This window comes from Tinamus guttatus, unplaced genomic scaffold, assembly GCF_059628265.1.
Source record: "Tinamus guttatus ecotype Peru unplaced genomic scaffold, ASM5962826v1 Tinamus_guttatus_pri_ptg000038l, whole genome shotgun sequence".
NCBI lineage: Eukaryota > Metazoa > Chordata > Aves > Tinamiformes > Tinamidae > Tinamus > Tinamus guttatus.
In genome coordinates, this window is record NW_028288572.1 from 1,957,809 (window position 1) to 1,971,253 (window position 13,445).

Consider the following 13,445-nt stretch of genomic DNA (forward strand, 5'->3'; position numbering starts at 1 on the left):
TCAGCAGGTATACAGACTGTAAAGTAACATGTGGCATAAAATTCCTCTGCATCATCTGTTGATGCAGGGTAGGATGTTCTGGAGAAAAGAGTTGTAGACACTCCTAGTGTTTGCTTCTCTCTCTTTATTTTCTCACGTAGGGTCCAGTGATTTTTGAATCATCTTCTAATTTTCACTTACTTTTATACTTAAATGTATACTTTTATACATATGAAGGAAAACATCTACTCATTGCCTCAAGGTGTTTTGTGCTGATATCACTAATCATCTATCTCTGAAGCTATTGGATTTGCTTAATCTAAGGCTGATTTCAGTCGCATTTGCTGGTGCTCAGTTACAGATATTCAGCCCCAAAATTTCATCTCCTCTGTTGGTGGATGAAGTTTGGTAGATCTGAAGCACCCGGCTTCTGTTGGATTCCTAGTTTAAATTCAGCCTGCAGCTTCAGTAATGATTATTTCTTTTGCAACTGATGGTAACTATGATTTTTAGTAAAATTAACTCATTAAAAAGGATTTTTTTTTTGAAAAAGAGAGAGAGAAAAAAATACTTCCAGATGTTTCCAGACAAATGCAAAAGAGAGAGCATTTTCTTTAGTAAAGAGAGGCTTGATATTTCTCACATCTCAGTGCTGTGATCATGCTAAAAGAAGTATGCATAACCTTGGAGGGGTCTAAATTCTACACTTTTCTCATAATATTATATGACAAAGTACAATCAATCTTTGACTTCAAATTTCCTTCTTTACACACAGAGACACACATAAAAACAAAACAAAAAAAAAGATACACTTAGATAGAATTATAGACTTTCATATTTGCAAGACATACTTAGCCATTATTTATATTATATTTTTCACACATCATACTTGAACATTGTATTCTTTACTGGCAGAGACCAGCAGGACTCCTGGCGTTTTCTGAACATAGAAGAAAATCTGGTCCTTGTTCTCCTTCATCTGATAAGATAATTCAGATGATCGCTGTCTCGAAGCTACTGAGATACTTCCCTGCCTGGAGACTTTCACTGTGCAAGAAACCCAGTGCCCTGTGCCCTCAGGTTACTCTCATAAGGCAGACTTTCTGACATGACCAGGACTCTTGGTGACAAACAGTATCTCTAGCTGCTCTCGGTCCCTCTGGCTTCCTTGGCAATTACCTCAATTTGCTGTTTCAATTGCTCATTCCTGCTGGAGTTGTTGCTGTATATTTTTGACCGGACTCTAGTGGGGCAAGACTATTTATTTAACTGCTTTGAGGGGCCACTTATAAAAGTATTTTTGACTTTTTCTCCTTTTGTAGGTGGAAGATGCATTGAGTGAGGTAGATTTTCAGCTGAAGTTGGACCTGCACTTTACTGATAGTGAACAACAGTAAGTTTTGTTTTAGAGCTCAGTTGATAATGTGGGGATTTGAAGGGAGAGGGTCTTCTGGAAAAAGAAGAGCTTTGATATACCTTAGCATACAAGCTTTTCTGTTTTTCCTCGCTGTGTTTGAAGTGGTAATCTACTACTCTTCACCTTAGGGAACAATGTTTTTCTGCTTTAAGTGTGGGATTTTCTAAGATGATGTCATTTTTCCACCTCTGTTGCTGTTAATGTCAAAGGGAACATCACTGACCTCTGTGTGAGCAGAGGCTGTGGTTCAGGAATGCATTTCTCCAGGAAGCAAGTAAGGGTGTTCTGGCTGACGAGGGATGCATGAACATGCCAAGGGCTTTCCTGTAGAAGGAACAAGGTTGTCTCAAAAGACTTCAGAAGAAAAGAAGTCTTTCCATGGACTTTGATCTCTTCCTAAGAAGTACCCGAAAGTGACCTTATTCAGCCTCGCTCAGCTCGCCGAAGAAGCTTCCATTGACTTTAGCGATGCTTGTGGAGAACCTGCAGAGAAATCATCTGAGCTGCCAAGGCTGTCCCTATATGATTTTATTCTTATCCATACTTCACCTTAAGAGATTTCCAGAGACACATTCTTTTATGATCAATATTCATGAGGTGAAACTCTTTTCTCCCACACAGGTTAAAATGGACCATCTACTGTTCTTTTGATGAGTCTGGAAGGGAGAAAAAAATATATGAAACTGTGGTCTAACATGTACATTTAATTTCTGTTGTCATCTGAGTGATTATTCAGAAATCTAATTAAAAAAAAAAGATATGTTTATAAGTATGTTGCACAGGTCTCACTGATCCACTTGTGACTATGCTCAACTGTCTCATCACAGGCATTATTAGCTCTGCAAACTAATTTGCTTGTATTGAGAGTGCCCTTAATGATGTAAAATAATGCTTCCTTAAAGGTGTATTAACATTTTCATTGGAAGGATATTGTTGTGTAAAACTTCAGAACTACATCTCATTGTTTTGCTTTGTAAGCAACTTATATATAGTGTGGTTGACTCTACACTATGAAAAGCATTCTGGAATAGTTTTAATAAATCTTTAAAATAACATCCTGTGTTTATGTTACTGAAAAGAGGAGGAAACACCTTGCTCATAATACTTCTTTGCAGTTACTTCCTCTGATGGTTTTAGCCCTTTGTAACACTTTTTTTTAGAAGATTGCCCATCAAGAGAGGTACTCTGAGTAGTGCCTCTATGATACCGAACTGCTGCTACCTGTCACAGGTAGAAAAAAAAAGGCAGATGATTCTTGCACTAAAAATCACAGTTGTTGTATCCTGACCATTAAAACTCAGATTAGATTAGAGCACTTTGCTGACTGTGTTTCCTTCTGCCTCTCCTTAGCTCTCGATATCTCCTGAACTAGTGCATAGGTGGGCAGCAAGGGCAGTCACCTGGGAAGATCGTACACTGCATCACATCCATGTCTCTTTTGTACAGTAGCATCACAATAGTTATATATTTATTTTTCTGCTAGATGTAGGTACAATTAAAAGATACTCATCAGTTATGTTGAAGCTGTGACTGTTAACAGCAGGTGATAAAAATTCATCTCAAGCCATTTCCCAGCCTGCTGCATGTTATCAACTGTGACAACTCAAGGTTTTGCTAACCTGTACATCTCTTTCTCTCCCAGGCTGAGAGATGTTCCAGTGATCCCCATGATTAGCAGCCGTACACTGTGTCTTCACTTCCATCCCCGGAGAGGCCTGCACCACCATGTTCCTGTCATGTTTGACTATTTCCACCTGTCAGTGATATCCGTCACGGTGCATGCGTCACTGGTAGCGTTACACCAGCCTCTGATCAGGTAAAGGGCACAGAAATGTCTTCCAATAGACAGCGGATGACTCCTCTTCTGAGTGCATCTGCTTATCTTATGAGAGTTCCAATTATTTTGATCCTGGACTAAGATTCTGGAAATCTGGGTTTGAGCCCAGTCTCTGGCACAGGCTTGTTACCTTTGATAAGACTCTTAGAGCTTGATCCAAGAAGCAGCAAATTTTCCATTTCCCTCCTTGACTGCCTTTCTTTTTGGGTCTGAAAACAAGAACATAGGCATTGTTTTTTTTTCTCTCCTGTTGTTTTGTAAAGCATTTAGGATAATAATCTCAGCTGTGGCCTCTGGGCACTAGCATAATACATAACATGACTGGAAGGAAGAATGTATGAGTCAGTACTTATTAAGCCACCGTAGCATTTTTACTTTGCAGCATTATTTAACTGTTCTGCAGCATAATACTTGTTGCCATGGGGTCTAGGTGTGATTTATGTTATCTGATTCGTAGCGGCGAGGAAATAATTCAGAACTCCTTCAAATAAAGCAGGGCTAGAGGTCAATTTCCTCTAATATTTAGAGCAGGCAAGGGAAAGCAAAGGTCCTTCTGGCAATTTACTTTGTGTCCCATGCTGTCATCATGTGAGATAAAAGAGAGGGAGGGAGTTCCTGGGCTCCTGAAGCAAAATGCAATGTTCCGCATTGCTCAATTTCCCTTACTCCAGAGAGGTCTCTTTGCTTTCACCAAGTGACTGGGAGACCATTGAGCTTGTTAGAGATTGTGTAAAGAACTCTGTTTCAGAAAGAAAAAAAGTGGACCTCCAACGTAAAGTGCCAATTTGGGATGACCTAGACTGTCTTCTGTAACTTCTCTCTTGGGTTGCCCATTTCTATTTAGTGCATCTTTGCGGCAATTCATTTATATAAAGTCGTTGCATGCATATGAGGCTATAAAATTAATTTAGGTTTAATTTAGGATTATTCTTATTAAATAAGAAATTACACTGTGACAGTGATGGGAGTTATATTAGTTTGTATGAGTGACAATAGTTCAGATCTGTCTTTTCTTCCTCTGTGGAGATGCAGGTATTCCTCTCCTGCTATGTGTTGACTTTTTAATAATAAATTGGATTGTAACAGACTCCTCCTAACCGGATAGCTTTACTCATAATTTAGCCATTGTTCCATTATATAAAGGATGGGAGAACAATAGTTATCAGGCTTAATTACTGTTTTCAGTACTTTGGTATCCCCTAATGAATGGGGCTACAGGGAGTTGTTATTGCTATTAGGCATAAATCACATGATGAGCAACTGTTCCATAGTCAGATTATTATAGCTTTTAAAATATGATTTTGTGGACATTTATGAAGAACAGTGTTTTTACTTAATGCACTGGAATGGAGATCTTTGACAACAGAATGTAGAGTTTCATTTGCTTAAGCCAGTAGTAATCATTTTAAAGTGTGATGCCTGGAATTTATTTGTTTGTTGATAAATATTCAAAACTCTGAGGAATTTTATATCATGCATTCTCTAAACATAAATCAGTGTGAAGTCAGTAGTATAAAAGAAATGTCAATGCCAAACATTCTGAAACAAAACCACTAAAACATATTTGTTTTTCTCTCAGCTCAGAGCTTTTCAGATTAGCACTTATCATTTGGTGTTTGCTGGATTTTGGGAAAAAAAAAAAGTTCAATTGTACAAGTGGATGTTTATTTTTGCACCACAATAGAACCTAAATGACTGAAAAGTCTTTTTTTGGTCAGAATTTACAACAAAATAAGCAGAAGTCACTTACATTGTCTTTGAAAAATATCTATGCTCTATTTCACTATATTTTAGTTTGCTATCTTATGCTATAACATGTTCTTTACATGTATGTACACATACATGCATATGCATTTATGTGTAAAACAGGAGCACTTTTGGATCTGCCCCTAAAATAAAACCCAAACATTACATAAAACAGAAATTCACTTCAGTCCTGATCCACAACCACCTTCTTACATATTCCGTGCAGACTCTTTCATATGATTCTCTGCAGATTAGATACTCTTCCCCAAGCCCCTCCCCTGTGCCTATATTTAAGCAGTGGAAACCCTGGGGAAACCAGCAGAACCTACCCCTGGAGGGTAAATATACCCACATAAATAGCTCCTGTCAGGCAGTACAATTTGCAACATAGTTGTGATCTCGTGTATAGTAAATGGTCTATTAGGTGTGATACTTTGAAGCCATGACTCCTTGCCAAACTGAGGATGGATAAAATTCATGTTTTCGGCATCCTTTGAAGGATTCTGAATGCTATAATATTTGGCCTCTCTGTGGGATGATCAGGAGCACTTTAGGGTCACAGAATCACAGAATTACAGAATCACAGAATGGTTAGGGTTGGAAGGGACCCCTAGAGATCATCTAGTCCAACCCCCCTGCTCCAGCAGGGACACACAGAGCATGTGGCACAGGGTGGCATCCAGGCGGGTTTTGAAGATCTCCAGAGAAGGAGACTCCACAACCTCTCTGGGCAGCCTGTTTCAGGGCTCTGTCACCCTCACAGTAAAGAAGTTCTTCCTCGTATGGAGGTGGAACTTCCTGTGTTTCAACTTACACCCGTTACCCCTTGTCCTGTCACCGGCCACCACGGAGAAGAGCCTGGCCCCATCCTCCCTACAATCACTCCTCAGGTACTTGAACATGTTAATCAATCAAATCTCCTCTCAGCCTTCTCTTGTCCAGGCTAAACAGGCCAAGTTCACTTAGTCTTTCCTCATAAGACAGATGTTCCAGTCCCTTAATCATCTTGGTCGCTCTATGCTGGACCCTCTCTAGAAGCTCAATGTCCCTCTTGTAATGGGAAGCCCAGAACTGCACCCAATACTCCAGGTGTGGCCTCACCAGAGCTGAGTAGAGGGGCAGAATCACCTCCCTTGACCTGCTGGCAATGCTCCTCCTGATGCAGGCTGAGATCCCTGGCCACGAGGGCACATTGCTGACTCATGGTTAACTTCTTGTCAACCAGGACTCCCAAATCCCTCTCCACAGAGCTTCTTTCCAGCAGGTCAACCACTAATCTGTACTAGCGTCTTGAGTTATTCCTCCGCAGGTGCAGGACCCTGCACTTGTCCTTGTTGAACCTCATGAGGTTCCTCTGTGCCCAACTCTCCAACCTGTCAAGGTCTGTCTGAATAGCGGCACACAAAGTCCTGCAGCATCTTTGTTCATCTCCTCATTTGGCTCCCTTTACAACCGAGTACCTTTAAAGCACTACTACTATAGCACCCTAGAATTGGACCACTCAGAAAGTTGGACCACTCAGGGCCAAGACCAGAATTTTGAATTTCCAGATGGAAGTGCCATAATGAGAGTGAATGAGGATATGGGATGCAGTACAGGGAAGTGGGATCTTCTACCTCTGAGAACTCTACTCTGAGTTCTTCTGGCAAATGGAGCTTGTGGAGCAGCATTTTCAAACTTCTGGGATGCAGGAGGACGCTGGTCGGCACGTCGCTCCAAGTCTTCACTGGAAAGTGGAGGGCTTGCTTTTCAGGACCTTGCCTTGCCCAGGATGGCCAAGCAAGACCCTAGATGGTCTATCAGAAATGAAACAGTGAATGAAGTTCAGGTTTTGAGAGTACTCTACTGCTAAGAGCCTTGGCATCCCAGATGAGTTTGTGTTCTTTTAACTCAGCTCTGGGGGCTAGTTGTGACTAAGCAATTTCAGGAGGAGGGTGAAGAAGAGTCAGGGGACTTTGGGATTCCTTTTTTTTCTTCTTCTTCTTATCTTCTTGTCTTAGTCACTGGCTTTTCTATAGCTCCTTGAGATGGTCTTTACAGCTAATTCAGTCCATCAGTGGGTCCGTCAGTAGTTAGCAACAGTAGTTAGAAAAGGTGCTTTGCTCCCATTTAGTTCACATTTCAGGAAAGGTTTTCCCTGTTTTCTGAAGATATACATCCTTCTGTATGGTGTTCAGGTCTGCATGGTGCTGTCATAGGCATGCTGCAAGTTCTTATTCGTTTTATATTGAACTTTTTTTTTCAGAAAACAAACACAAAGAAACCTGATTACCCACTTCATTAATTCCTCAATGCTTTGCACCACTTTATCCCAAGAGGAGCAAGCCTATGCTTAGAAGACAAAATACAACATGTAAATAGTCTCTGAAATAAGTAACTGAATATCAAAACATGAGGTTCTACACTAAATGCAGTGCTATGTATGTGTATCTGTATGTATGTATACATTGCATTTCCCTATAGACAGCAGGAACAATAGGATCTGCTTTGCAAATCTTCCAGTGAAAGTCCATCCAGCGACCTCGGGAGATTTATACATTTTACCCCTAAAAGCTTTCTAAAATCCAAAAGAGATGTGTTTCATTATCAGGCTGCTACTGCCAGTGAAGTCAGGTCTCCCTAAATCCCTGCTCTATCTAAGGGTGGTACAGAATCTGTCTCTCTTGACGGGAAGAGCATCTGCAGGAGCAACTGAAATCATACTTGCTGCTGCTCTTGAATTTCATTTGCAGACATTTTAAATGTGACCACAAAGATAAGCAAGTCTCAAAATTGCTCCAAATAAGCAAGCTCCTTCCCCACATGAGGCTGGCAAATCTGGTTTCTCTTATTTGCGTAAGATAGGGATTTTATCTTCTCAGCTTTTTGGATTCTCCTCAAGTCTCTATCCTCTCCCCCACATTCATACCTGCCTCAAGGATTGCTGCAAGGTAGACTTTGTAGCCCTGCTCAGAATACACGTTGACTCAGTGAAAGCTGTATCTATGTGAAAACCAAAGAAGTTGCCTGTGACGTTTTAGCTTGTTAAAATTAACCCCTCATTTGCTCCTTATCCGCCATACAATAAACAAAAAACCTTGGTGGCATTGGAAATGGAGAGAAAAAGCAAAACATGCTTTTTGCAAGTGGGGAAACCAAGACACAGATACTGAATTTTAGGGTACTATATGATTGGTCTGTTCTGGGAAGAGAAAAAGGAATCAAATGGACAGAAGGTATTTAAAGGTTTCACCTCTTACCTGATTCTACTCCTCTTCCTCGTGATGAGAAATCATGCAAACCTGGACTACTGCTGAGTAACTTCTTCTCACCTAGATCCTTTTATTTTCAGGCATCCCCCTGTTCTTCAAAAGCACCATAACTGATGAGGGCACTGCCATGAATGCCATGAATCCAGGTGCAGATTATTCAGGTCAAACTTAGAGTCATGAGTGTAGCTGGTATCTACTTATGGGCAGCTTACAGCTGAAACTGCCACAGATGTAATCCTGAGCAGCAAAGTTTGTGGTTTATTTTCCTCTCTCTATCCCATTTACAAATAAAATAATCTGCACATTCAAAGCAAGCAAGATATGTGGGAAGAAAAGTGAAAACTTATGCAGTAAAACACTATTGATTCTAAATCGGTCTATTAAAAACACTATTTTTTTTCCTCTAGGAAAACGTGTATAATAATGGGTGCTTCCTCATCTGGATTTTCTTTTATTCATTCTTATGTGTTATGTACCTACAATGATAAACTTCTTTCTTACACCATTCCCTAGGCTACCACTGGGAAAATTACTTAAAAAAACCCCAACTATTTAGTAACTAAGCTGGTGTTTCTTTCAAGTTTTGTAGCAATTAAGAGTAACTTCAGGACTATAGGACAAATAAATCAAATTGTTTTCCAGCATTAGAAATCTCTAGAGACTTCAAAACCAGATTTAGTCCTAACTTGCTTTAGGACCTAGGGTTTTTTTTTTTTTTTTAAGTCACTGATGATATCCTTAATGAAGGTAAAAGAGGCACATGGTCCAAGCTGTAAATATCCACATATTCTTCTAAAAAATGAATAGCAGATCCTGCATGTATCCTGTGACCACAAGCCAAACAGGAATTTGACAAGAGCTATATTAATGTTTTGAGTTTAAACAGTGAGAGAAATCAAGGTATTATGCATTATATGTTTCTAGATCTGTGGGAGGTGAAAGGAGATTCCTGATGAAATACAAAGGGTGCTGTCAGTGCAAGAGGTGTCTCACAGTCTGGCAAATCTTTATTTTTGTGGGACTTATTAATGTATGTATTTTTTTCTCCTTTTGAAATAAGTAATATTTTCTACATAAGACACTGAGGTGCAAAGATGTAGTGTTTTTTTTCCATAGACTATGTCTAGCCAAAATGGGATGAAAATTCGTTTCCTGAAATTCCAGTCCTGTGGGTTAGTCAGAAGACTGTCTGGCCTTATCCTTAGAAATATGACGATATTTTTATTTATTTATTTATTTTCACTGTTAGATATAATGCATGATTTTTTTTTTCAAGCAAGGTTCAGACATCAATTTGCCAGGAGGGATTTTTGCCCCATTCTGATAAAGTTCGAATTTCTGAAGAAATTAAATTTCCTATAAAAGAAAAAAAAAAGATTTTGAAAAGCAGATTTTTAAAAAAGAAAAAGAAATCATTTTGAGGTAGTTCAATCTCAATGGAAGTACTTTATTTTATTAAAATGGCCTAGAGCATTTATTCTGTATTATTTCAATAAAACATCTAATTAAAATTTATCATTGCCAATCTGCTCCTTGTTAGGGAACTGTCTTCTCATGCATGTATTAAAGAATTGTCTGCAGATGATAAAAAACAGGAAATGATTATTTAATATTTCACAGAGTACAAGAAGTAAAAAGTGTCACATTCAGTTCCCTAAAAACAGCCTCAAAACAAACAGAAAAGTGCATCATACATTGTATTGTGAAATATGCTCCAAAATATGTTACGGAGGCTAAAATTATAAATCAAAAGGGCACACAGACAAATTAAAAAAAAAAAAAAAAGATAAGCATAGCTGATGGACATAATCACTTAAGTATAAATTCTTAATAAGAAAGTTATTAAGTTGTTTAGTATGTATTAGTAGCTTGTGTTTATTACATGGAAAAAAACACACTTTCCATATCCAGTTTACTGTAATACTTTCCTGTCTGCCCACAGATGGCTGCTCTAGGTACTATAGGACAAATACATCTTTGGGATAAAAGTAGCAAAAAAACAGTTCAAATATATTTATATATATATATATATATAATATTGAAAATGTTAATTCGTTTTATAAAGGTCCTTCTTTCTGAGACAAACATATATACTCCTTTGACTTTTTACCTTGCTTCCAAATAAAAGCCAAGGTTAAAATATAGAGCAAGAATCTAAGTGCTGATATTAAATCAATTCTATTACAGATAAGAAAAATGGTCATGTAAATAACCAAAGTTCAAGTTTCATACGAACAAGCACTGTGGCAGGGATAATTGGAAAAATAAGTATAGAAAATGAAATGTGATGTAGCAAATGAACCTGCTATTGCTAATAAAAATTGTCTTCAAGTATTATGTTCTTCAGAAAGCATTGGGGAAACTTCAGCAATTTGTAAGCCTTCCAGTTAAGCTTGTCCTCAGCAGACAGACAATATTTTGGCAGGCTTCCCAAAAAATGGTTTTTGTTTTACAGTGCTATGCAAAATCAATTTCCATAAAACCACCAGATTAAAATCTCTGCTGTTAAAGCCAAAGATAAATAAATAAAAAGGCATTAAAAAGTGTTTTTTTTTCTCCCTTAAAGCTTTTGAAAGCTTTGATAATATTCAGATGAGGAGTTTTACATTTGCAAGTGACATTTGTTTAAGCTTCTCTCTGATACTGTAGCAATCATTTTTTTATTTCTGCTCCTTGAGCCTTTCCAGCAGACCAGGGTAGACAGCATCATCTAATAACAGCCGAAATTATTCAAAGCGGTGTTTATCTCTTTGCTCTTTGTAATTGGTGTAGTTTATTTATTTATTTTTGTCTTAAATGTTGCGTGGGGGAAATACACAGATAGACTTCCCGCTGCTTAGAATCAATAAACTGGAAATTTGTTGAATTACACCAATTAGTAGAGACATCAACAAGACCAGACATATGCAAATGACTACACTGACATTTTCCTCATAGGTTGTCCTCTTTGTCAATATTTGAATGGTGGGAAATATCTAATAAACTGCATTTTTGGCTTTGGGAGGTATCAGGGATTTGTGGTTAACCTCCTGACACTAGTCCAGTTCCCAGCCGTGCTTGCGAATCATTTTTTAATGTTGGATAGGTCACCAAGTTTCCCCATACTTCCGAACATCATCTGTTATTTGGATGGTAACTAGCACTCATGCTCCTCTTTTTTGCCTTATCTCCATGTGTATGCATCCTTATTTTTGTTCTGCACTTCTGTGCTTTACAGCCATAACTCTTGTCCATGCTAAAGTATTGAGTAAACTGTTGAGACCTTTGAATTATGGATGATAGGAGTTCACACAGCTGCATGACATAAATCTATTTAGGGGAATGATTCCTAGTTGGAAATAATAAGGAATAACAGGCTGAGGATTGACCTTCTGAGAGCAGCTCTGCAGAGAAGGACCTGGGTGTCATAGTGGTTGACAATTTGACCAGAAGGCAGCAGTGTGCTCTTGTGACCAGGAAGGCCAATGGGATTCTGGGGTGCATTAGGAGCATCTCCAGCAGGTCAAGGTAGGTGATCCTGCCCCTCTACTCACTCCTGGTGAGGCCACATCTGGAGTACTGTGTCCAGTCCTGGGCTCCTCAGTACAAGAGGGATGTGGAGCTACTGGAGAGGCTCCAGCGCAGGGCCACAAGGATAATCAGGGGCCTGGAACATCTGCCCTGTGAGGAGAGGCTGAGGGAGCTGGGCCTGTTCAGCCTGCAGAAGAGAAGGCTGAGAGGAGACTTGATCAGCCTCTATAAGTACCTCAAGGGAGGCAGTGAGGAGGATGGTGCTGGCTTCTTTTCACTGGTGGCCACCGACAGGACTAGAGGAAATAGCCAGAAACTAAAGCATCAAAAGTTCCACAGGAACTTAAGGAAAAATTTCTTAAGAGTGAGGGTGACAGAGCACTGGAACAGGCTGCCCAGAGAGGTTGTGGAGTCTCCTTCTCTGGAGATCTTCAAAACCCGCTTGAATGCAGTCCTGTGCCATGTGCTCTAGGTGACTAGATGATCTCTAGAGGTCCTTTCCAACCTTAACGATTCTATGATTCTATAATTCTGTATTTGGCATCTGTGAAAGACCTTTTTCAGTGGCTGGTGATTCTCTTGGTTTTAAAATGGCTATTATACCCTCGATTGTGGAAGATTTTCTTCTTCCAAGGAGACCAGGACTCCTGCGCAGGAGATGCTTTGGATACTGAGCACAAGGTGCCTGTGGGTAGGGATCTTAGCCTGAATGCTGCAGCACTAAGCTCTGTGGCAATGCTTCTGCACTGAATATAAAAAGCAAATTTTTCTCTCTCTTTTTTTTTTTTTTTTTTTTTTTTTTTCCTCTGTGATTCAATTTTTATTGCCTTTCGGCTTGGTAAGACCAATTATGGTTGCTCATATCAGTACTTCTACCCAATAATTTTGCTCATTGTATTCACCACCAGTAGCCTGATTTCTCTCTCAGTCCTGTTGTAGCTTACATGCTACGCATACCACGGCACTATCTAAAAGTGGGATTTATCTCACATAACTTTAGTTATCTATGAAGGAGTCACTCTGGGCTTTCTTTATACTCCACAGTAAGAAATAAGCACTTTGAGGGTGAAATTCATCTCACCTGTTTTATTTGCCCACTTCAGAAAGCAATGACTCACTCCATGGAAATGCCTATTCCTCTCTGGTGATTATAAAGGCAGCCTACATCATTACCTTGGATGTAGACATTTGGTCAGATTAACCCAGAATAAGAGCCCTGGCTATGAATCAGGACTCCAGTGTGCTTGACACTGAATAAACTCCAAACAAAATGTTCCATTCCTAATGGGTCCATGTTAAAGACAGAAGATAAATGGATACAGTCAGAGAAGAACATTGAGACCATAATGGCCAGCACTGAGAGTTAATGACCTCAGTGTGAAAGTGACTTAAATTCTATCAGGTCTTTGAGGAAGGATTTGAAGAACAATCATCTCCCTTGAGTGTGGGAAAACACTGCTCAGATGAAGGAGAATCCCCCAGCAAAAGGACATGCAGGTTTTGGGCTGAAGCCCTATCATTTTTGACAGGAGAGCTGATGTCATTAGCCAGGCAGAAATGGGAACTAAATCTCTAGTAAAAGATTGTGATGAGTGATAAAATATTTTGATAGTGAAGATAGATAGGTTCAAAGAGAAAAGGTGTTAAGATTACAGCTAGATATATAGGAGCTGCCTTAATCAGGATGCAAGCTGATGAGGACAGG

The 13,445-nt window shown here is 39.3% G+C and overlaps 1 protein-coding gene across 1 annotated transcript in view; it reads left to right on the plus strand.

Moving 5' to 3' along the window:
- FAM135B (family with sequence similarity 135 member B) overlaps window positions 1-13,445 on the plus strand; it is a 111,440-nt gene that overhangs the window by 47,387 nt on the left and 50,608 nt on the right. Inside the window, exons 4-5 of the mRNA XM_088534756.1 lie at window positions 1,302-1,372; window positions 3,039-3,212. Of these exons, the coding sequence (XP_088390882.1) occupies window positions 1,302-1,372; window positions 3,039-3,212 (245 nt within the window). The remainder of the gene's footprint in view (window positions 1-1,301; window positions 1,373-3,038; window positions 3,213-13,445) is intronic.